Source organism: Dipteris shenzhenensis, chromosome 32 (assembly GCF_047967505.1).
Source record: "Dipteris shenzhenensis isolate YYH24624 ecotype China chromosome 32, Dip_SZ_1.0, whole genome shotgun sequence".
NCBI classification, from domain to species: Eukaryota; Viridiplantae; Streptophyta; class Polypodiopsida; order Gleicheniales; family Dipteridaceae; genus Dipteris; species Dipteris shenzhenensis.
Genome location: NC_141627.1, coordinates 33,627,772 through 33,647,668, shown reverse-complemented (window position 1 = coordinate 33,647,668; position 19,897 = coordinate 33,627,772). Strand labels below are relative to the sequence as shown.

Below are 19,897 nucleotides of genomic sequence, written 5' to 3'. Positions count from 1 at the left end.
GGGGGGTGTTAGAATTATTATTATAATTCAGCAATGACCAATGTAATGTAATAAGTAGGTTAGGGGCACTTTTCCCTCATTTAGAGGTTTTTCCCCCTAACCACAGTTAGTTCACTAACTACAGTTAGTGAAGGATAAGGTTTTGTCACTTAGACAAAACCCATCCCACTTCTTGTAACAGTCACTTCTTCTATTGCAAGTACTACGTTCAGCTCTCTTGCTTCCTACTCTCTCACTCTCTCGTTTCTAACATGTGGATCAATGATCGAAGCATTGAAGTCTCTGTTAAGTAGGAACTCACATAATTGCTTGTATCTCAGACGTCCTCATAAAGTACTAGGAAAGGTGAGACTTGCCCTCACCTTGATGCCATCCAAACATAATTGGATGTCTATGGTTTCTAGTCTAGAGTGTCCTAAGTCGACGGATCCACAAATAGCAGGCATACTCGTCCATATCGGCCACTATGATTTGTCTGCGGGTGATATCAAAAGAGGATTCCCACTCCTCTTGACTCTCGCACCCCTTCGTCTGTGTGGGTCTCTAGCTTTGGGTGCAGACTAACATGTGTACCATGTACCATGGGTAATCCTCTCTCTAGGCTATGCTGCGTCTCAATGAATATAATGGGATCTTTCCTCAAAAAAGTCTTTGCATTAAAGAGAGAGAGAAAGAAAGTTTATGAAAGTCTTCGGAAGACCAATGGATCTACGAGACTGTGAAAAAGCCGATACAAGCAAGCTGAAAGGCTGTGGAGCTACTACGAGCATCAACACCCATACATAAAAAACAAAAGATGAATGCTACATAGTCATATCAAACTAATAGTCATCTCCCTCGTCACTAACATCATAACCATCATCAAATAGTCTGTCATCTGAACACAAAAAAGCGAGATATGCTCCAAATGTCACAATTGTGGTTCACTCTATCCCCCTCGTTAATGGTGGGATCAGAAAACTAGAGATAGAATGCGGTCGGCTGCCTGTGGGCATAGTCTTGCGATGTCTCTTGGTCACAGCTCTACGTCTGACAAGTGTGACCGTGACCCCTGCCGGTCGCACCCCTACTATGAAGTTTGAACAAGGAGGGGATGTCCCCAAGCATGATCTGTGTGTCAACCCTCCGCCTGAGCTGTCGGGTCACTAGATCTAGATCTCAATCACGTCTAGGGCCAGTGAAGTGGGAGGCTATATGGTCCGGCTGGAAGAACTCAGTGATTTTGCTCTGAGAAGAGTCTATCAAGATATGCTCCTCATGTCTTTGTGATCGAAGTAGGCGCTCACGATGTTGGATGTTGGACTGCCTCATGGATGAATGTGGCCAAGCATCGCTGATCTGAAAAGGAGAGGAACCGAGACAGCAATCCAAAGCTATCTAAATAGACAATAGAAGCGCCCACGGATCTCATAGTAAACTGGGCATCTGAAAGTGAAATGCTCCTCAAACTCAATCTGCAGTAGATTGCATAATGTGCATATACGTCTCTCCCTGGGTAAACCCTCTGCTCGACCGCTCTCAATACGGAGTCTATGTAAAGAGATATGAAACTGTCTAATAGAGATCCTCAACGCGCGCACGCGGAAAAGAGAGAGAGAGAGAGAGAGAGAGAAAGAGAGAGAGAGAGAGAGAGAGAGAGAGAGAGAGAGAGAGAGAGAGATTAACATCTGCGAGAGGCCTCACGGGCCTATGAGACAAAGTACACACCAAAAAGGTAACTCATACAAGCCACTGAGGTCTGAAGCAAAGGGTTCACTAAGACCCTTGCTCAAAGCTAAAAAGCTAAAGTGCTAAAACTAATGAATCAAGTGTCAAAATGCTAGAGTAGTGAAAGCCAAATAACAAAGGAGTGTCAGGTGCTCAAAGCTAGCACTCCTAGTGGTAACCTAGTGGCTCTCTGATGAGATGTGAGGAGCTCTCGTATATCTGTCTGTCGAGCTCTCTCGCGACGTGGGAGAGAGTATGGTCTCCTCGATCTCTGGATCCGATGGGCTACGTCAAGAGTGAGTCACTTGGTATCCGAGCTAGTTCTAGGCAACATTCGACAAGGAGTCGAGAGTCCTAGAACGCTAGGTTTATCCTCGTGTGAGCAGCATTACAGAGGCGCAAGCCCTCACTAGTTTTCGAGCGACAGGAAAAAATGTCGAGAAACCACCGTGCCGAACGGGAGCTGGAGGAACGTCGGGAAGAGCATTATGACAAGGTGATGGATGAAATCGACGCGGAGGTGGTTCCATTGAAGGCCCAAGACAAGGACAAAGGCAAAATGCAGGGAGTACGCGAGCCCACAAAACCAAGGACAAGGACAAGGAAAAAACTGACAATGAGGGGGACTCGGCCACGCCAATGTAGGAGCATCTCAACAAACGTATTAAACCAGGGGGGAACGCAATACGAGGAAGCTCCAAGGGGAGCTAAAGTCTATGGCAGTGTTGCTCGCAGAGATGCACATTGCCATAATGAAACCAGGGAAAGATGTCGAAGGACCCAATAGCATCGACAGCACAACTGTCAAACAAGTACACTAGGCAGTGTGACTCGATGGTCGTGAAGAAGTAGATTCATGACATGGACGACTTCCACACCATGGCGAGTCTACCAGAAGATCAACACGTCATGGTGGCGACTAAGTAGCTGACAGGCGACGCCTACACTTGGTTTGCCTTTGAAGAAGCCAGCGGGAACCTTCATGACTTTAAGGAGTTGAAGGAGAAGTTGGCAGCCTACTTCATACCTGCCAATGAAAAGTTCAAGCTTCACGATGAGTGACACGCTCTACGTCACATTGATGGTGGCTTATCGAACTACATCGGCCACATATATCGTATTCTGATGCTCCAGATGCCGAAGATGCACGAATATGACAAGCTCCACGGGTTTCTCTATGGGCTGCAAAGCTGGGTCTGAGTGACATGGAGAAACATGAGCCCAAGGAGTACCTACATGCGGACAGTGACGGACATTGGAACATAATCGACGGATACAACCGGCATGACGGAGGTGGAATGTCAGGAAGGCCAAGCAATGGCCAGGTAAGTAACGGCAACAGGTCCAAGTTCGAATCCAACTCACGAAAACGGGCGAAAGGTCACATGTGGTGGCAGCGTGGCGTTAATTCCCAAGGTGCCAAAAGGTGGCTGTTACGAATGCGGGCAGGATCATTACGCACAAGACTGTCCAAGAAAGGCTGAATCTTCTAAGTCATCGCGGATGACTGCTATGTAAGCTCAGGGAACAAGATTGGATGCGAAAGACGATCTTGAGAGCAATAGGCTACTATGTACACCTAAGTCACCTCACGTACTTATGAGGGTGAACACGGTTCGTTGCACCATGCTGAGGGTGGTCCCGAAGCCGCCAAAGACATCAGTACTCAAGGTTCAGGAGCAAGTGCCACATGAAGTCGCGATTCCAGAGGTGGAGCTGTGTAATCTGAAAAGTCTGCGATACACGAAGCCAAGCAATGATTATGGCATATCAGATGGCGACCTGGAACCGGTTAAAGAGTCTTTGTCCTTAGATGAAGGGTCCTCCGACCGCTTCTCCAAGAAAAGGGGATGCAAAGGCTCTCGCTCCAAAAGGACGACTCTTTAGTGACCTCGTCCAGTGGGATCGACTAAGCTGTCACATTCATTCGTACACATAGGACAGCTGGTCACAGGTACTACAGATAACGCAAAATCTGCACTGAAGGTGCAAACTTTAGCTTAGTGAGGTATGCTAGGTTGGAGTGTGTGTCGTAGAGTTACCAAGGGCAGCAATTAATAGTAATGGGGTCCCAGCCCCTTATAAATACTACAATTTTTTTATTAGTGTATGTTGAGTTGTAAATATAAGTGCGGTCTAAGTTGTTGTAACGTTGAAGTAGGACTTCAACTCTTTTAGGGTGGTGGAGAGTATATGGGAGGTGTAGTCCTCAACCATACCACTCGAGACTGACACGTTATGCCGTTTTCCAATTCAGACAAATGTTCTTTGTCCATGCTCTCTCTAGTGATCTTGTGCTAGCACTCTCAAACATGGGGTGGGTGGAGCGCATGATAAAGCGAGGGGGGTTGGGGTAAACATGCAGGCGGGTACCTAGGTGCAGGTCGCGGCACGTAGGGAGTGACAGGCTCGAGATCTCGACGGACGAGGGGACGTGGATTGCAGAGACCCCTGCCTATGTTTTCGGTCATAACTTTTGCATACAGACTCGGACCAAGATCAAACATAGCAAATTGTCTTCCACAAGTCGAGCTTAAAAGCTGCAATTTGCTCAATGTGCGTCCCAGTCACAAGCATGTCATCGACATAAGAGTACTAAAATGAGCAAATCTATCCCACTCTTGCAGATGTAAAGAGTACCCTCAGTGGAGCTGTGCTGTGTAAGCAAATGAGCATGTATCCTGGAATACCAAGCACGGGGCGCATGCTTCAATCCATTGAGGTCTTTCTTTAAGCGGCATTCCTTACTTCCAAATCTTCAACCTCAAAGCCAGGAGGTTGGGTAACATAGACCTCTTCCTACAAATGCCCATGAAGAAAAGTTGTCTTAATATCAAGCTAATGTGCCTCCCAATGAAAATAGGCAGCAAAGGCAATAACAATCCGATCCTGGAATGAGGACAAAGGTCTCCTCAAAGCCAATTCCTTGCTACAAAGCATAGCCCTTAGCAACAAGACGGGCTTTGTAATGGTCCATTGAAAATCAGCTTTCTATTTAATCTTATAAGCCCACTTAGTTCCAATGGCATTCGTGCCTGGAGGCATGTCACATAACTCCCAAGTGTTATTCTGATAGATAGGATCCAATTCAGCTTGCATAGCCTTCAACCAACATTCATTCTGAAAGGCATCCTTATGGCATAATTACTCTTCATTGCATGATGTAGCAACCAATGCACAAGCAACCAAATTAGCATGCTCTTTCGACCTTTTTGGGCTCCTGTATTTCAACTATCTCCTGGGCAAGAGCCCTCTGCACAATATCCTGATCAAGCTTAGGCATATCAGGCTGTAAATGGGGCTGAATTTCAGGCTGTGCATGTGGCTGCTGTCACGGGGATGTGGTGATCGTGGTGAAGTGTCCAAACTAACTGTCACTGAATTTAGGCTAGGGGCCTTAGTTAATGCCCAAAAGGTACCTATGATTTCATGTGCAATAAGTGCAACTCTTAGTGCTATTAGAGTGGTTTCAATTTCTAAGGTCATTGATTTGGTTCAGTGAGGTCATCCTTTAAAAATTAACCCCCTAGAGATCCTACAAACTGGGGTCATTGGTTCCCAAGCATTAGGGTCATGGTGTGCCAACTAACCCCCCTAGGGGCATTAAATTCCCACGCCTCATTTTGCCATGTGTCTGTGTGTGGAGCTAGTGGGGCCTCTCTGCTTGCCTTGTGACACCTAGGTGTCACCCCTGGAAGTCCCTGGAAGGCCCTGGAGCCCTTCCTTTCCTTTCCATGCTGTTTTGAGTCTTCACCCCTACCAAAAGTCCCTCGTTTTGAACATGGTGGATTTTTGCAGCTTCTCTCTTGGTGGCTGAAGTCGATTTTGGAGCTTTCTTCCCGACGGTTCTCCTCCCCTTGGTGCTCTCTGCTGCTGGCATGCTTCCTAGACTTGGACACCTCCATTATGGGCCATTTCTGGAGGTTTTCTCGACTTTCTTCGCGACAAAAGTCTTCCCTTCTTGCATCTGAGGCCATATTCTTGGACGCCTCACTTCCTGCTCCTGTCTCGCGCAAGGCGCACTGAGAACTGAGGTGCTGGTGGGCTGGAATCTCCATTCTGGTGGGCGCAATCCTGGCGGATCTGTTTCAGCTTGCTGAACCCTCTCTTTCTTGATCTTTTCAGGTGCTCGAAGTCACTCATAGGCAGCTCCCTCCTACCAAAGTCTGTTGTCCACTGCTCAACCAACTTCTGGGGCTGTTCCGGGCTGAAACAAGATCTTTCTGTTGGCTGGATTCTTATCTTCTTCTTATGCTCTACCCTACTGTCATTCTTACAGAGATTCTGCAAGGTTGGATGCCCTACCATTGGCCCGGAAGAGGATTGGGGGACTGATTGTGATACTCTCTTCCTGGGGGTGCAGTGACAAGCCTTGGGCTCACAGAACAATGTTGGTAAACTGAAAGGAAAGAGTAGAGTGGACACAAATTCAGAATACTTGCATATAGAATGAAGAAGAGTGAGGTCCTTATGTAGGCACCTCTTACATGCTTACTAACATCACTGATGACTTCAGAGCTCCACAATCATCTCCTCAATCTGCTCCTAGATTCTCTCAATCATCCTATGTGGCTTTTCACCACCTAACTGTGCTTATGGGCACCTAACTGTGCCTCTAGCACTCACACATAGAAACCAAGGTGTGCCTGAGGCATACACCTTGAGATATCCCAACAAACCCCCCCTCAAGGGAATGCCTCAGGCTATGTCAAGGATACAGCTAGCACAAGGTGTCTCATGCCATCTCATGGTGGTCATGGATCTATCAATGGCTAGGATCTCAAGCTAGCAAGGGTTCCCATGGGTGTAAGGTAAACAAAGATGCAAAAAGACCTTCCAATGGTTATCTCCCTTGCATGTACATGCACACAATATCTGCAGGAGGTACCATGGAGCAAAACACATACACATGGCCTACATCATAAGGTGACCAGAGGTGTTTACAAAACACACAAAACACAATAGTTTATTTCATTCATTTTGGAGGACTATCCAGGCTGAGTACCTTGACTCAACATAAAAAGAGAGATCTGAGCATACATAGAGATGATTTAAAATGCATAATCTCCAAAGGATGCCTCATCTTGTGGAGGCACATCAACTGAAAGTAGATTGGCATTTTCTGTCTTTGCTTTGGCTCTGCAAAACTTCTCATGATGATTGTTTTTGCCATAGTGTTTGCATCGATTGATTTTGAAGCAATCCTTTGAAAGGTGATTTGTCCTTCCACAATGATTGCAAGGTGTAAACTTGCCCTTCTGGATTTTTACAGCATAAGCTGTGTCATTGCCTTTCCTGAGCTCCATGTGCCTTTCTTCTTCTTGGAGAGCAGAGATAATACCTTCAAGATTAGGATTAGGAAGATTTTTCAAAGTGGTAACAATATGATCATAATCTTCAGGCATACTCTTAAGCAACACTGCCATAGCATCATCTGAGTGATAGGAGAGTTGATAGAAGCAAGTTGAGTCATAAGACTCCGCATGTAATTGACATGAGCTGCCAAAGGAGTGCCACTAACCATCTTCAATTCAAAGAAAGAGATTTTAAGTGATAATTTTGAGATGTGAGAGCTAGCACCAAAAATCATGTCAAGCTTCTGCTAAGCTTCTAAAGGAGAGTCAGAGATGTGATGAATATAATCATCTCCTAAAGCAAGAGCACTGATACCATATGCTTTCTCCTCTCTAGTGGGATCCCTTGCAGGGAGTGTCGGAGCTGAGGATTCTCCAGCATTGGAGGCTGTAGAAGAAGAAGTAGAAGTCGGTTTGACAAGTCCCCAGAGGTTTTCTCTCATCAATGCAAATTTCACCTTCATCTGCCATGTGTGGAAGCCCTTTCCATTGAACTTATCTATATTCAATATGGTAGCCATGAGAGGGTCTAACCCAGGTATTGGGCAGTGTCTTCTCTCTTACAAGGCTAGAATAACAACTGAAAGGCTTCCAAATATAAGCATTTAATGTAGCAAAGACTAGTGACCAAAATTCAATCAATGATGCTTTTTCTTACATGCTTCATAGAGGTGGCTAAAATGAAAAGCTTTCCAATCAAAACCAGGTATAGCAACTCAAAGTAAAGCTGAAGCCACAGTTGTACCGATGTTATTGAAAACTTCAAAAACTCAGAAATGCTAGAGTAGCATCTTATGTAGCATCACTCTGAAAAACTTGTCAAAACTGTCAAAATCAAAAGACTGAACTTGGAGGGCTTGAATCTCACTCTCTAGAGCAAAGACAAAGGGGGCTTCTGAGGCAAAAGAAAGCTTATATACCACAGAAGGTCCACTGAGGAGAAAGGGCGCAAAATCACGTCAGGGCGCCATAGCTTGTCTCTCCATTTTCGACTGGTTTTTCTCTGTTTTCAGCTTGAATATGCAGCCATTGCTGCTCAGATTTCAGCACAGGATAGCTCTAGGTATGGACAAGCTCCCTCTGAAAGGAATTAGAGAAGCATGGAGCATTCTGAGAGAAAACGCAGGAAGAAGGGTCGACGATCTGCGTGAAATGGCGACGAGCAGAAGCGATAATTCTTCAATTCCTTGCAGCCAGGGGTTCGCCCCTTCGAGGTGTATCTCCAGCAGGAAGGGCGTGGAGAATGGCAGAGAAACGGAGGAGAACAGGCTTAAGCAAATTTTGGGAAGAAGAGGAAGAGATGGTGAAGAAGAAGATGGAGAAGAAGATGATGATGTGGCAGAAATGGGATCAAGGGGGATCAAATGGCTCTGATACCATGTTGGTAAACTGAAAGGAAAGAGTAGAGTGGACACAAATTCAGAATACTTGCATATAGAATGAAGAAGAGTGAGGTCCTTATGTAGGCACCTCTTACATGCTCACTGACATCACTGATGACTTCAGAGCTCCACAATCATCTCCTCAATCTGCTCCTAGATTCTCTCAATCATCCTATGTGGCTTTCCACCACCTAACTGTGCTTATGGGCACCTAGCTGTGCCTCTAGCACTCACACATAGAAACCAAGGTGTGCCTGAGGCATACACCTTGAGATATCCCAACAAACAATCCCCTTTTCAAAGCAGGTTGAAAAGTATTGTTGTGTTCTCCCAAAGAGCTGCGGGACTATTGTACTAAGACACACATTTCTAGCATGTCACAGTTGATAGAGAATGCCAACAAAGCTTACTCATACAGGGTAGAGTCTCAGGCTTCAAAAGCAACTTCACGGAGGAGCCAAAGAAACCACACCAAGCTGGAAAAGTTCCTCTTAAATCAAAGTTTGTGGCAAGACAAAGGAGAAAACAGCAGCCCTCTTCTCTCACTCCTGAAGAGAGGAATAAATTGTTTGCTGAAGGGAGGTGTTGCTCATACTAAGCAGCCTCATCACTGCTGTGGAAAGGCCCTAAAAGAGGCTGGAAAAATATGTTTTTTTTTTTTTTGGGGGGGAGGGGGGGGGCCTAAATCACCTAGGACAGTTAGGACAACACTACCCTAGGACTATTAGGACTGATAAGACACTGACTTAGGCTAGCCTAACCCTCCCTTTAACCCCAGTTAGTAACTAACCTAACCTAGGTCCAAACTAACCAGATCTAAACCTAACCCCTAACTAAACTAACCCTGGGTAAAGTCTAACCTAGGGTTTGCAAGAGGCGACAGGCTAGGCAACAGGGAAATGCAGTGAGGGCGGCGTAGAGCTTCTGATCACCATCACACAAGCAGGCTCTCGCGTGACCACACAACAGGAGCCGATGACAGCCGAGCAGCAAGAAGCTGCATGGTTCGTGATGACTGGATTGCGTCTGACTGCGTTGGGCATCGGGGAAGGACGAGGAAGGGGCAACGCACTCCTTGCACGTCGGGCTGAACATAGATGCACTACGAATCAGAGACAGTGGCTGCAAAGAGGATCGGGCGACGTAGTGGCTGCCAGCTTTGGATGGAGCTGATTGATTCATTGTGCACCTTGGTGGTGCTTGGAGCTTTGCTGCTCTTGGAAGGCCTCAGACACTGTGGACAGCTTTGTTGCCCCGGTGCAAGCCTTGTCCAATGACTTGTCGTGAGGCGGTCGTCAGGTGGGCAGTAGTGATCGTCAAGCGTAATGATCGTCGAGGCTTAGTCTTTCTTTTCTTCTCTCATTCAACCACACAGAAGAGCAAGGCAATTTGTGATCCACGCCCAAGAAAGTGCTCTGATACCAATGCAAAGAAAGGGAAAGGGGGCAGATTGGAGGAGGGAGAGATAGGAAGAGGGAGAAGGAGAGCTGTAGCCTCTCAAATCCCTTCCAGTCAGTAGCTGAAAGGTCACTCCCCCAAAAAGGTGCTGCATACATGACAGTTGGTGGGTCCTGGAAATGCGCCCGGAAGCACTGTCTCTCATAGGGCTAGGGCACCCTTGCCTAAAGAGAGTCGGTGAGAGGGGGCAGCCTTGCTTCACCCCTATGGTGCTCTCAACCCGGTTTGATAAGCCCCAAGAGCGCGGACTCGCCCTCTTGTAATGAAGGGAAAAAAGGGGCCAAGTTAGAGGTCCTTTAGGTGGAAAATGTGGGGGGACTATATAAGTTCCCATCCACCCCCTACTATGTACTTTTTGATGTGACATTAAATTCCTATCTACTCCCTTCTCCTTCCTCCTACGTGCTCCCTACACTCTCTCTCCCAATCTCTCTCTATCTCTCTCTCCGTCCTTCTCCTTTCTCTCCCAATCTCTCTCTTCCTCTCCCTCTTCCCCTCTTCCACAATTCTATGCATGAAGTTCGAAGTTTCCTAGGCCTGTGTTCTTACTATAGGAGATTTATCAGGCATTTTGCTGATATCGCAGCTCCATTACATGACCTTACTAAGAAAAATGCAGCCTTCACATGGGGAATATCACAGAAGAAAGCATTCAATACACTCAAGGAGAAGTTGACTACAGAGCCTATTCTTGTAGTCCCAGATCTTAGTCCCGGATCTTTATCAACCTTTTGATGTTGATTGCGATGCTTGTGGAGAGTGTGTTGGGGCTGCATTACATCAGAAGGGACATGTAGTAGCCTACGAGAGCCGAAGATTGCGTGATGCTGAAAGATATCTGGGAATCTATGAGAAGGAGTTATTGGCTGTAATTCATGCCATCCATACATGGAAGCACTATCTTTTGGGTGCAGATTTTACTGTTAAAACAGATCACCAAAGTCTGAGATACTTTTTGACTCAGACCAAGCTTTCCGAGAAGCATATGAAATGGGCAAACAGGCTGTCAATGTATCATTTTCAGATTGTCCATACCCCAGGAATTCGGAACAGAGTGGCAGATGCCTTGTCCCGAAGACCCCAGGTCAATAATGTGACTATTGTTTATCATCAAGACCTAGAAGGCATGAGGGAGCAATATGCTAGTGATGCAGATTTTGGTGAGATTTTACAGCAAATGCAAGAGGGGCAATCCACCAGTCACTATTCCCTGAAAGATGGGTATCTAATGAAAGATGATTGCCTATGCATCACCCAGGAGATGAGGAAAAAGATTTTGGAGGAATGCCATGCACCTCCCTATTCTGGACATAGAGGAATTACAGCAACAACTCTAGCACTAGAGAGGTATTTCTTTTGGCCAGGGATGCGGAAAGATATACATCAGTTTGTTATTGAATGCCTTACGTGTCAGAAAGTGAAGTATGATAGACGGAAGGCACCTGGCCTACTTATGCCTCTTCCCGTGCCTCAGGCACCATGGGAAAGTATTACAATGGACTTTATTTTTGATTTGCCAAGATCAAAGTCAGGGAATGATGGGATTTGGACTATCATTGATAGATTCAGCAAGCAAGCTCATTTCATTCCGGTTCGCAAAACCATATAGGCAGATCATATGGCTAAGCTTTTCATGGCACAGATCTTTAAGCACCATGGTATGCCTAAGTCCATTGTCAGTGATCGAGATCCCAGAATGACCAGTCTATTCTAGAGAGCTTTATTTGATAACATGGGGACGAATCTGAATTTTTCTTCTTCTTTCCATCCCCAGACAGATGGTCAAAGTGAAGTATCAAATTCTACAGCATTGGATATGCTGAAATGCTATGTGGGTGACCAAGGTTCAGAATGGGAAAAGTACCTACCATTAGTAGAGTTTGCTTACAATAATACAGTACACAGCTCTACAGGGAAAGCCCCCTTTGAGGTCATTTATGGGAAGGTGATTTTGCCACCTATCTTGAGGACCAAGGATGAAATATTTGCAGCTGATCAGTTTGTGAAAGACCTCCAGACAGCTTACAGCCAAGTCAGGACAGCAATCGAAAGGTCTCAAGAGAAACATAAAAGAGCTGCAGATAAGCATAGGAGACAGTTAGATCTCAAGGAAGGGGATTGAATACTTTTGAAGTTTGAAAAAGCTAGGCTCCACAAGTTTAAAGGCAAACACAAAGTGTATGCAAAGTTATCTCCCAGATACTATGGCCCTTTCAGTGTTACAGAAAGAATAAATGAGGTTGCATACAGGTTAGCATTGCCAGAGCATTGGAGGATTCACAATGCATTCCATGTGAGTCTTCTAAAGAAATTCTAGGGGCCAGAGCCTACAGAGCCAGTATCAAAGGATCCACCAAAAGTGGATGAGCTGGAGGAGGTCCTTCAGCTAGAGCAAATTGTCTACCATACTGTACGCAAAGGCCCTTAGGGCAAGGAGTTTTACAGGTATCTTGTAAAATTCAAGAATTATACGGCATTAGATGCCAAGTGGATGGAGAAAACATGTTATCCGATCATCCAAAGCTTTTGGATGTTTACAAGGAAGCTTTTCAGTTGAGGTCAACTGAATAGAAACCGAGGGGATGTCACCACAATGTAAATATCCTAAGTCAAAGTACAGTTGACCATTTGTTTGATCATAATTAAAGAGTTTTATATGTGTTAATTATGGTCAAAGGATTGACTACGGTCAAAGATACTTGACTCTGGTCAAGTAAACCTGACTTCAGTCGGGGAGACTTGGTTTATTACCAAGAGAGTTAACTATGGTTAACCAGAGAACTACAGAGCTGACTACGGTCAGAGAGTGTTGACTTCGGTCAACGAGACTTGGCATGCGTCAAGAGGGTTAACCACGGTTAACCAAGATGTGCCAACTTCGGTTGGAGAGACTTGGCTATAATTAAGGCGCCTCGACCCTTGGTCAAAGCCCCTTAATCATGATCAAGAGAGTTGACTTCGGTCAACAAGAGAATAAATATATATACTATATTTGTTATGTGTGCACATGTGTTCAATGGGGACACCCACCGTGACTAGAATTAGTCCACAGTGTGTTATTTGCATGCAAAGCGCTAACAATTAATGGGTGCCATGGTGGTGCGCTTTAATTAATTGTTGCAGGTACTAGGAAGAGTGATTTCCTAAGTGCTACGGGAGCCTAATCAAAGTCTAGGAGGCGGTTTGCGTGACCAAGTGCTTCGAAGACTCCAGAGTTGCCCTTAGTGGCATGTAATAGGACTTAGTCTAGATTTTAGACAAGTGGCATGTTGCCAATTTGAAATGAACTTGAAGCTCTTGTAATATGGATTCACGTTGGATATGTAGCAGCAGCTCTACGCTGAACTCTTGTAACAGATTCTCTCTTCAAGAAATAAAATACCTTCGGGGGGGTCCAGCCCGACATGTTGTCCTGGGCCCTAGTGTCTCTGTTGAGAGAGGGAGAGAGGGAGAGAAAATGAGAAGTGTTTTGGCTGTCCTTTGCGGGTAGTATTTCATATGAGAGTGTCTCTGCTGTATTTTACGACTTAGGTTGCATCAAAAAGCATAGACACAAAGGAAAATGTCTGAATGGTTCAATTCGCCATTCGCCCTTCAACTCCCCCCCTTCCCCCGTGGGGTCACAAAAAAGGAGAGAGAGAAAATATAAATTGAAAAATGGAAACAGCAAAGGTTCACTTATTGAAGGGGAATAGGACTCTCAAAAAACATTGCATTGAACCAATGAGCCAGACGACCATTGAGAAAAAATTTCAAATAATTTGCATTCCCACCAAGGTGGAAAAAAATTGTCTTTGGCAATTCGTATAGAAAATTGATGATGCTATATTCTCACATTAGGAATGAGAAGAGAAGCATGAAAGAAAGTCTTGTTAGCTTCAAAAAGAAACATCCTTCAAACTACGCTGGAAAAATGATACCAACTGACTAGTAGGTTACCGAACTCTTCCTTGACTCAACGAAGACTTTCATACATCAATAAATGAGCTTCAAAATTGCAATCAAGAGTTTGTTATGAGCATACACTTTTTCAATTCCAATTTTGTTAATACCTAACATTCCAGTTATAAAATTTCCACAGAGGAAGACAACAAGAAGTGATATACATGAACTTGGCATTACTCAAAGACGGAGAAAAACAAACTCCCCCAATGTTCATACGGCATTAAAAGTAGATAGTTAGGTTGGTCAAACTAGAATTGCAAGGTCATTTTCCCAAAGCTCAAGGCTAATATATCCATGTTTTATTCGCAAAAGACATCAAGTTTGCTGACAAAAAGTCATAGTTCAATTATCTACCTCTTTGACGTAGAAGCTTGTCAATCTGTATATGAGTTCCTGGTATAATGACAAGTTTGATACCTAGACCATGAAGAAGAGAAATATCCTGCACAGTGCAAAGCATGTGATCTCTCTCTCTCTCTCTCTGTCTCTCTCTCTGTCTCTCTCTCTCTCGCATGCTCCCTCCCGCATGCGTGCAGATGACATTGGTATTAGAGCTTCAGTCTGTAATCCACCTTGACTACCGCGAGCGCTCGCTCCCTCTCTCTCTCTCTCTCTCTCTCTCTCTCTCTCTCTCTCTCTCTCGCACGCGCAGATGACATTGGTATTAGAGCTTCGGTTTGTAATCCACCTTGACTACCGCAAGCGCATGGTCTTGTTGAGCTTCAGAAAGGACACACAGACCAGCATCATGGAGCAGCAGAGGAGAGAAGAAGAGCAAGATTTCGACTACCAAGAAGACGAAGAAAGTACACTTCCGCTCAACAATCAAGTGATGTAAGAGAAGATTATGGAACAGAATCGACTCCTCTTGGCCTAGCTCGAAAAAACTCCATGGCAACTGGGTGAAAAAGACAAGCAATTGGAGGAGACACAGAAAAAGCTCGAAGAAAAAAAAATTACAGAGGAGGACAAACCTGAAGAAGGCAACGGAAATCTCCGAATTCGGAAACCTGATGTTCCTTATGCGCAAACACGAGGCAGCACTTAGATGTGACGAGATGGCCTAAGCCAAGAAGCAGCACTCACTTAATCAGAAACTCCAACACAAACAAATGTTGGCCACTATGCAAGCTAACATGAGCACAGCTTCACCCTCGAGTTCGACAACAACAAAGGTGACTCCACTCACCCGGTCCACCCTAGTTACTAGGGAGCGGGAACATTTGAAAATTCGGGTGTCGCAGAATGGGAACGTTCCAGGAAGGGGGAACCGGAACCGGAACACCATGTCATACACGACACGTCATCATATGGCTTAAAACTATGTTAGAAAATGAAAGAAACTAACATTTTACAGCTTTAAACTATATATACAAGCTCTAAAATACCCATTTGAAAGTTTCAAAGATCCCCCCCCCCCTCCCCAAAAAAGTACGTTCTGGGACCGTTTTGGTTCCAGCGTGCTACCTGGAACGACAAAGTCCACCTAGCCGCACCCCATCTGACCAGTGAGGTGGTAACCTGGTGGCTACATTGGTCCAATAGGTATATTGATCTGACCACACATGTCACGAGTTTCAAATGGGATACATCTGTGACCGACCTCAAAGCTCAGATTCTCCCGCCTCCGTACTTGTTGAATCTGGAAGACGAATTCGCTTGTCCTGCCCAAATGGTATGCCCGTGTCTGAGATCACTAAGCTGAAGCAGTTCATTAGGGGGTTGGACTCAAACATCTGTTTCCCTGTCCGGAACTTTGACCCGCTCACCTGCGAGCGTGCGCTTACCCTAGCTCAAAATCAGAAAATGATGCTGAAGAGAGGAAAGCCTAAACAGATCCAACTAGGAGCCAGAGCCCCGTAGCAGTCTTCAACCCCAGCTCGCCAAAAAGATGGGGTGCACTCATGAGCTTGCAGTGGACGAGTTCACACCCAAACTATGCACTCAGATCACACACAAGGCCGAAAATTTTTATTTTACAGTTCAGAAGGCCTCTTTTCAGCGTGACCTCTTTTCAGCGAGACTTCATCCTCAGACTGTTATTAGGATGCAACATTATACCGGGGATCCAGTGGTTCCGATAATATTCACATGTGCTCCATTGGCAGCATGATTCCTTCACAATTGTCGAAGAACTACCTCAGCCAGCCATCATCCACGGGAACAGAAGTATTCCTAATATTCCTCTAATCTCACACATCCAAGCAGCCCGAGTTGTTCACAAAGGCACGGTGTGCGTGTTAAAAATCAACCAACAGAGGGTATGCACAGCGGAGGACTAATAGAATAGCCCAGAAGCTCACACAATGTGTGTGGGGTATTGAATCACGAACTTCTTTACTTAATGTGCATCACATAGATGTGCAGTTCAGAAAATAGACAGTAGACATAGCCAGATAAAGAATCCACCAAAACAATATATTTCCGTCCAAAACTATGGACACAACAAAAGAGATAGATTCAGAGTCCCACCAATCATGTGGTCCTCTGATCTTACCAAAGGTCCTTCTCTATCTGCTAGTCTCTTCTAGAACCCTGAGTCCGCGTGCTCCACCTCAAGTGTAGTAGACTCTCTGTCCAGAATGTTCTCCTCCACCTTACTGCCTGGGTACAGCCTAGGTAGGCAGCCTCCTGTGAGCTAGGTCTGCAGCTTCAAGGTCTCTTTCTCCTCCTGAACATAAGCCCAAAGATAGCCCTGCTGCTGCTCCTGCTGCTGGCGGATTGGCTGCTCCAGAAGATAATGAATGAGGGCCTGGGTGGCCCCCTTTTATAGGCCCAAAGCCTGCTGCAAAAACCGACTCAATCAGCCTCATTCTGGCCGACCAGTCTGCTGCTGGTCCAGCCCTTTAAGGGCTCTCAAACCAGGGCCTTAGGCCCACACTTCTAGGGCTTTAGCCCTCCTTTCAAGGCAGGGTCCCAGCCCCCTTGGTCTGCCCTATATAAGGCCTAGTTGGCTGCCTCCAAGCAACCCAACCAGCCTCTCTCTTGGCCGACTCTCTTCTGGTCTGTCCCGCCTCTGCTGCACCCCTTTCCGGCACCCTGTTCTGCCCACACATGTGCGCCTTTGCTGTTGTAGCTGCCTGCCATGTGTCGCCTTCCATCAGCGCCATCTTGCTGCTCTCCAATTGTTGGGGTTTGTCAATGTCCTGCCTCTCCATAGGCACACTTGTGATTCTATGTGTGCGCTAGAGGGGCAGTTAGGTGTGTTAGGTGGAGCTAGATGCTTCTAGAGGATAGGGGAAAGATTCTAGGAGCTTGGTGGCCTTTGGTATGAGGTCGTCTATGATGTCAGTTGGATGTAGAGGTAGCCTACATATGGCCCTCATTTCTCTTCATTCTATGAGACAGTTCTTCATTTGTGTCCATCTTCTTGTCTCCATTTTGCTCAGCTTGCTCTTTTCAACATGGTATCAGCCTCCTTGAGCCTGATCCCGCCACCTCATCATCTCCTGTGTTGCAGCTTGTGCTTGTCGTCATCCTTGGGATAACAAGACGATGATGCTGCATCCTCAACCTCTTGGCTCTCTCCTCCAACTCCTCGTTCCTTATCCTGGACGTTCGTTCCCCGAGACTTGAGTAGTTTCTAAAGATCTTGTTACGGAACTTCTACTTAAATGGCCGCCGTCAAGCATCATGTTCTGGCAGAGGAAGCGACGCTTAAGCATCTTGGGTTCGTCGAAGTAACGGTCTATTCTGCCTCAACATATGCAGCAATGGCGTACGAATTTGTGAAAAAGTGCTCAGGCTCTTTGAAGCCTCATGTCGATGCTGTCGAGAAAAAAGTCAGAAGCGTTGTTGGACCTATATACCACAAGATTGAGGGTATTCCTCACGAGATTCTACTCTTTGCTGGAGTCCTTAGCATGTGCCGTGGAGACCCACGTGCCTCGGAAGGTAAAGGAGGCGTCATATACGGTTTTTGGAATCGCCAAGCAAATCCAGACTATTTGATATCTGTGGCTGCGGAATTGCATAAAAGCAGCTTTGTGGAGACGTTTAAGGCTTACTATGCCAGATGCGAGCCAGTAGCAGAGGAGTGGCTTTACTCCGTGTGGAAGAAGTTTCTAAAGCTCCCATATTCTGTCGAGGTTATACATTGCGTGGCTCCTCCTACTCTATTCTGCGCCGACAAGTTCAACCACGTTATAGCCGCTTTGAAAGAAAAGTAGCTTCCTTTGATTGGGTTCGTGCCCTCCTTGCCGGTCGAGCGCATCAAAACCATTATTAAGAGAGATGCCTAGTTTTTGGATTGCGTTCTACTATCCATTCGTATTTGTCTTTCTACATTTGTACATGATGAGTATGTTTTTTGAGCTCCACTTGTATCTCCCCTAGTTGTCAAGGTACTCTGCCTGGACAGTCCTCCAAAATGATTGTAACAAACTGTGAGTTCTTTGTCCTCACCTCTGGTCACCTATGATGTAGACCATGTGAGTATGTGTTGTCCCCTTGGTACCTCCTGCAGACTTGTGTTTGATAGATCCATGACCACCATGAGATGGCATGTGACACCTTGTGCTAGCTGTATCCTTGACATAGCTTGAGGCAGTCCCTTGAGGGGGGGTTTGTTGGGGTTTGTCAATGTCCTGCCTCTCCATAGGCACACTTGTGATTCTATGTGTGTGCTAGAGGGGCAGTTAGGTGTGTTAGGTGGAGCTAGATGCTTCTAGAGGATAGGGGAAAGATTCTAGGAGCTTGGTGGCCTTTGGTATGAGGTCATCTATGATGTCAGTTGGATGTAGAGGTAGCCTACATATGGCCCTCATTTCTCTTCATTCTATGAGACAGTTCTTCATTTGTGTCCATCTTCTTGTCTCCATTTTGCTCAGCTTGCTCTTTTCAACACCAATTGCTTTGTGCCAAGCCAAATCCAGGGCCAGATGCCCCGTCATCTTTCCTGCACATAAGCTCCTCTTGATGCAGCCTCTGTTTGCTGTAAGGTGCTGCCCATGTGGCAGCCCCCTCTCTCTTTCTTGTCTGGGCATATCTTGCCCTAGGTCTCCCTCCCCCACGCTCTCCTCATATGGGGGCTTACAGATGGGGAGGTGACCTTTCCAACAGTGCGCACTAGTGTATGTCCGCTGTCAGCTAAATTCAATGCAGCTAGCTCCTCCTTCGGGCCATGGCCGATCTAATCCAAGAGTTCCAAGTCATTATGCTCCAAGACGATCTACCACCACAGCTTCCGCCTCACAAACCAAAGGACCATCAGATTGAATTCGTCCCAGACTCTACGCCTCCTAGTAAATTTCCATATCGATTATCTAAGTCTATGGAGGTAGAGTTAGAACAACAGCTTATCAATTATTGCACGTTGGGTTTATCCGGCCATCCTCGTCACCTTTTGCGGCTCTAAATTTATTTGTCCAAAAAAAGGATAAGTCGGCACGACTATGCGTCGACTACAGGGCACTCAATAAAATTACAATCGGCAATTAATTTCCCATGCCCCGCATAGAATATATCTTAGAGCACTTCAACAATGCAAAATAGTTCTTAAAGATAGACCTTAAGAGTGGTTATCATTAGGTCCGAATATTTGACACCAACATCCCAAAGAAAGCGTTCAGGACAGAGTGAGCTCATTATGAGTTCATAGTGATGCCATTCGGTCTCAAAAATACACTACCAACATTCAATAAGATGATGTCAAGGGAGTTTGTTGAGCATGTAGGAGGGTGCCTGTTCATCTTTCTAAATGATACCTTGATTTTCTCAACCACAGCGGAGTAGCACTTATGGGATGTGCGGAAAGCTCTTCAGCTTCTGCACAACAATCAGTTATATCTCAATGCAAAAAAAGTGAGTTTGGACTGATGGAAATCCAATATTTGGGCTATATCATCAATGCCATAACATTCGCTTGAACCCCGAAAAGGTTCAAGCAATCACAAGCTGGGCAGTCCCCACGACGGCCCAGGAGATCCGATCTTTTGTGGGGCCTTGCCAGGCCCATAGCTCGCACATGTCCAGATTCTCCACCACCTCAGCACCCTTAGCACATCTATTAAAAGGGATTAAGACACGCCGGCAAACAATATCCGTAACCCA

At 45.8% G+C, this 19,897-nt stretch overlaps 1 protein-coding gene across 2 annotated transcripts in view; it reads right to left on the bottom strand.

Moving 5' to 3' along the window:
* The window catches only part of LOC147880637 (putative amino-acid acetyltransferase NAGS1, chloroplastic), an 82,326-nt gene that overhangs the window by 36,768 nt on the left and 25,661 nt on the right, over positions 1-19,897 (bottom strand). For both annotated transcript variants that reach the window (XM_087370966.1, XM_087370967.1), the window contains exon 2: positions 14,201-14,288. In XM_087370966.1, the coding sequence (XP_087227092.1) occupies positions 14,201-14,288 (88 nt within the window). The remainder of the gene's footprint in view (positions 1-14,200; positions 14,289-19,897) is intronic.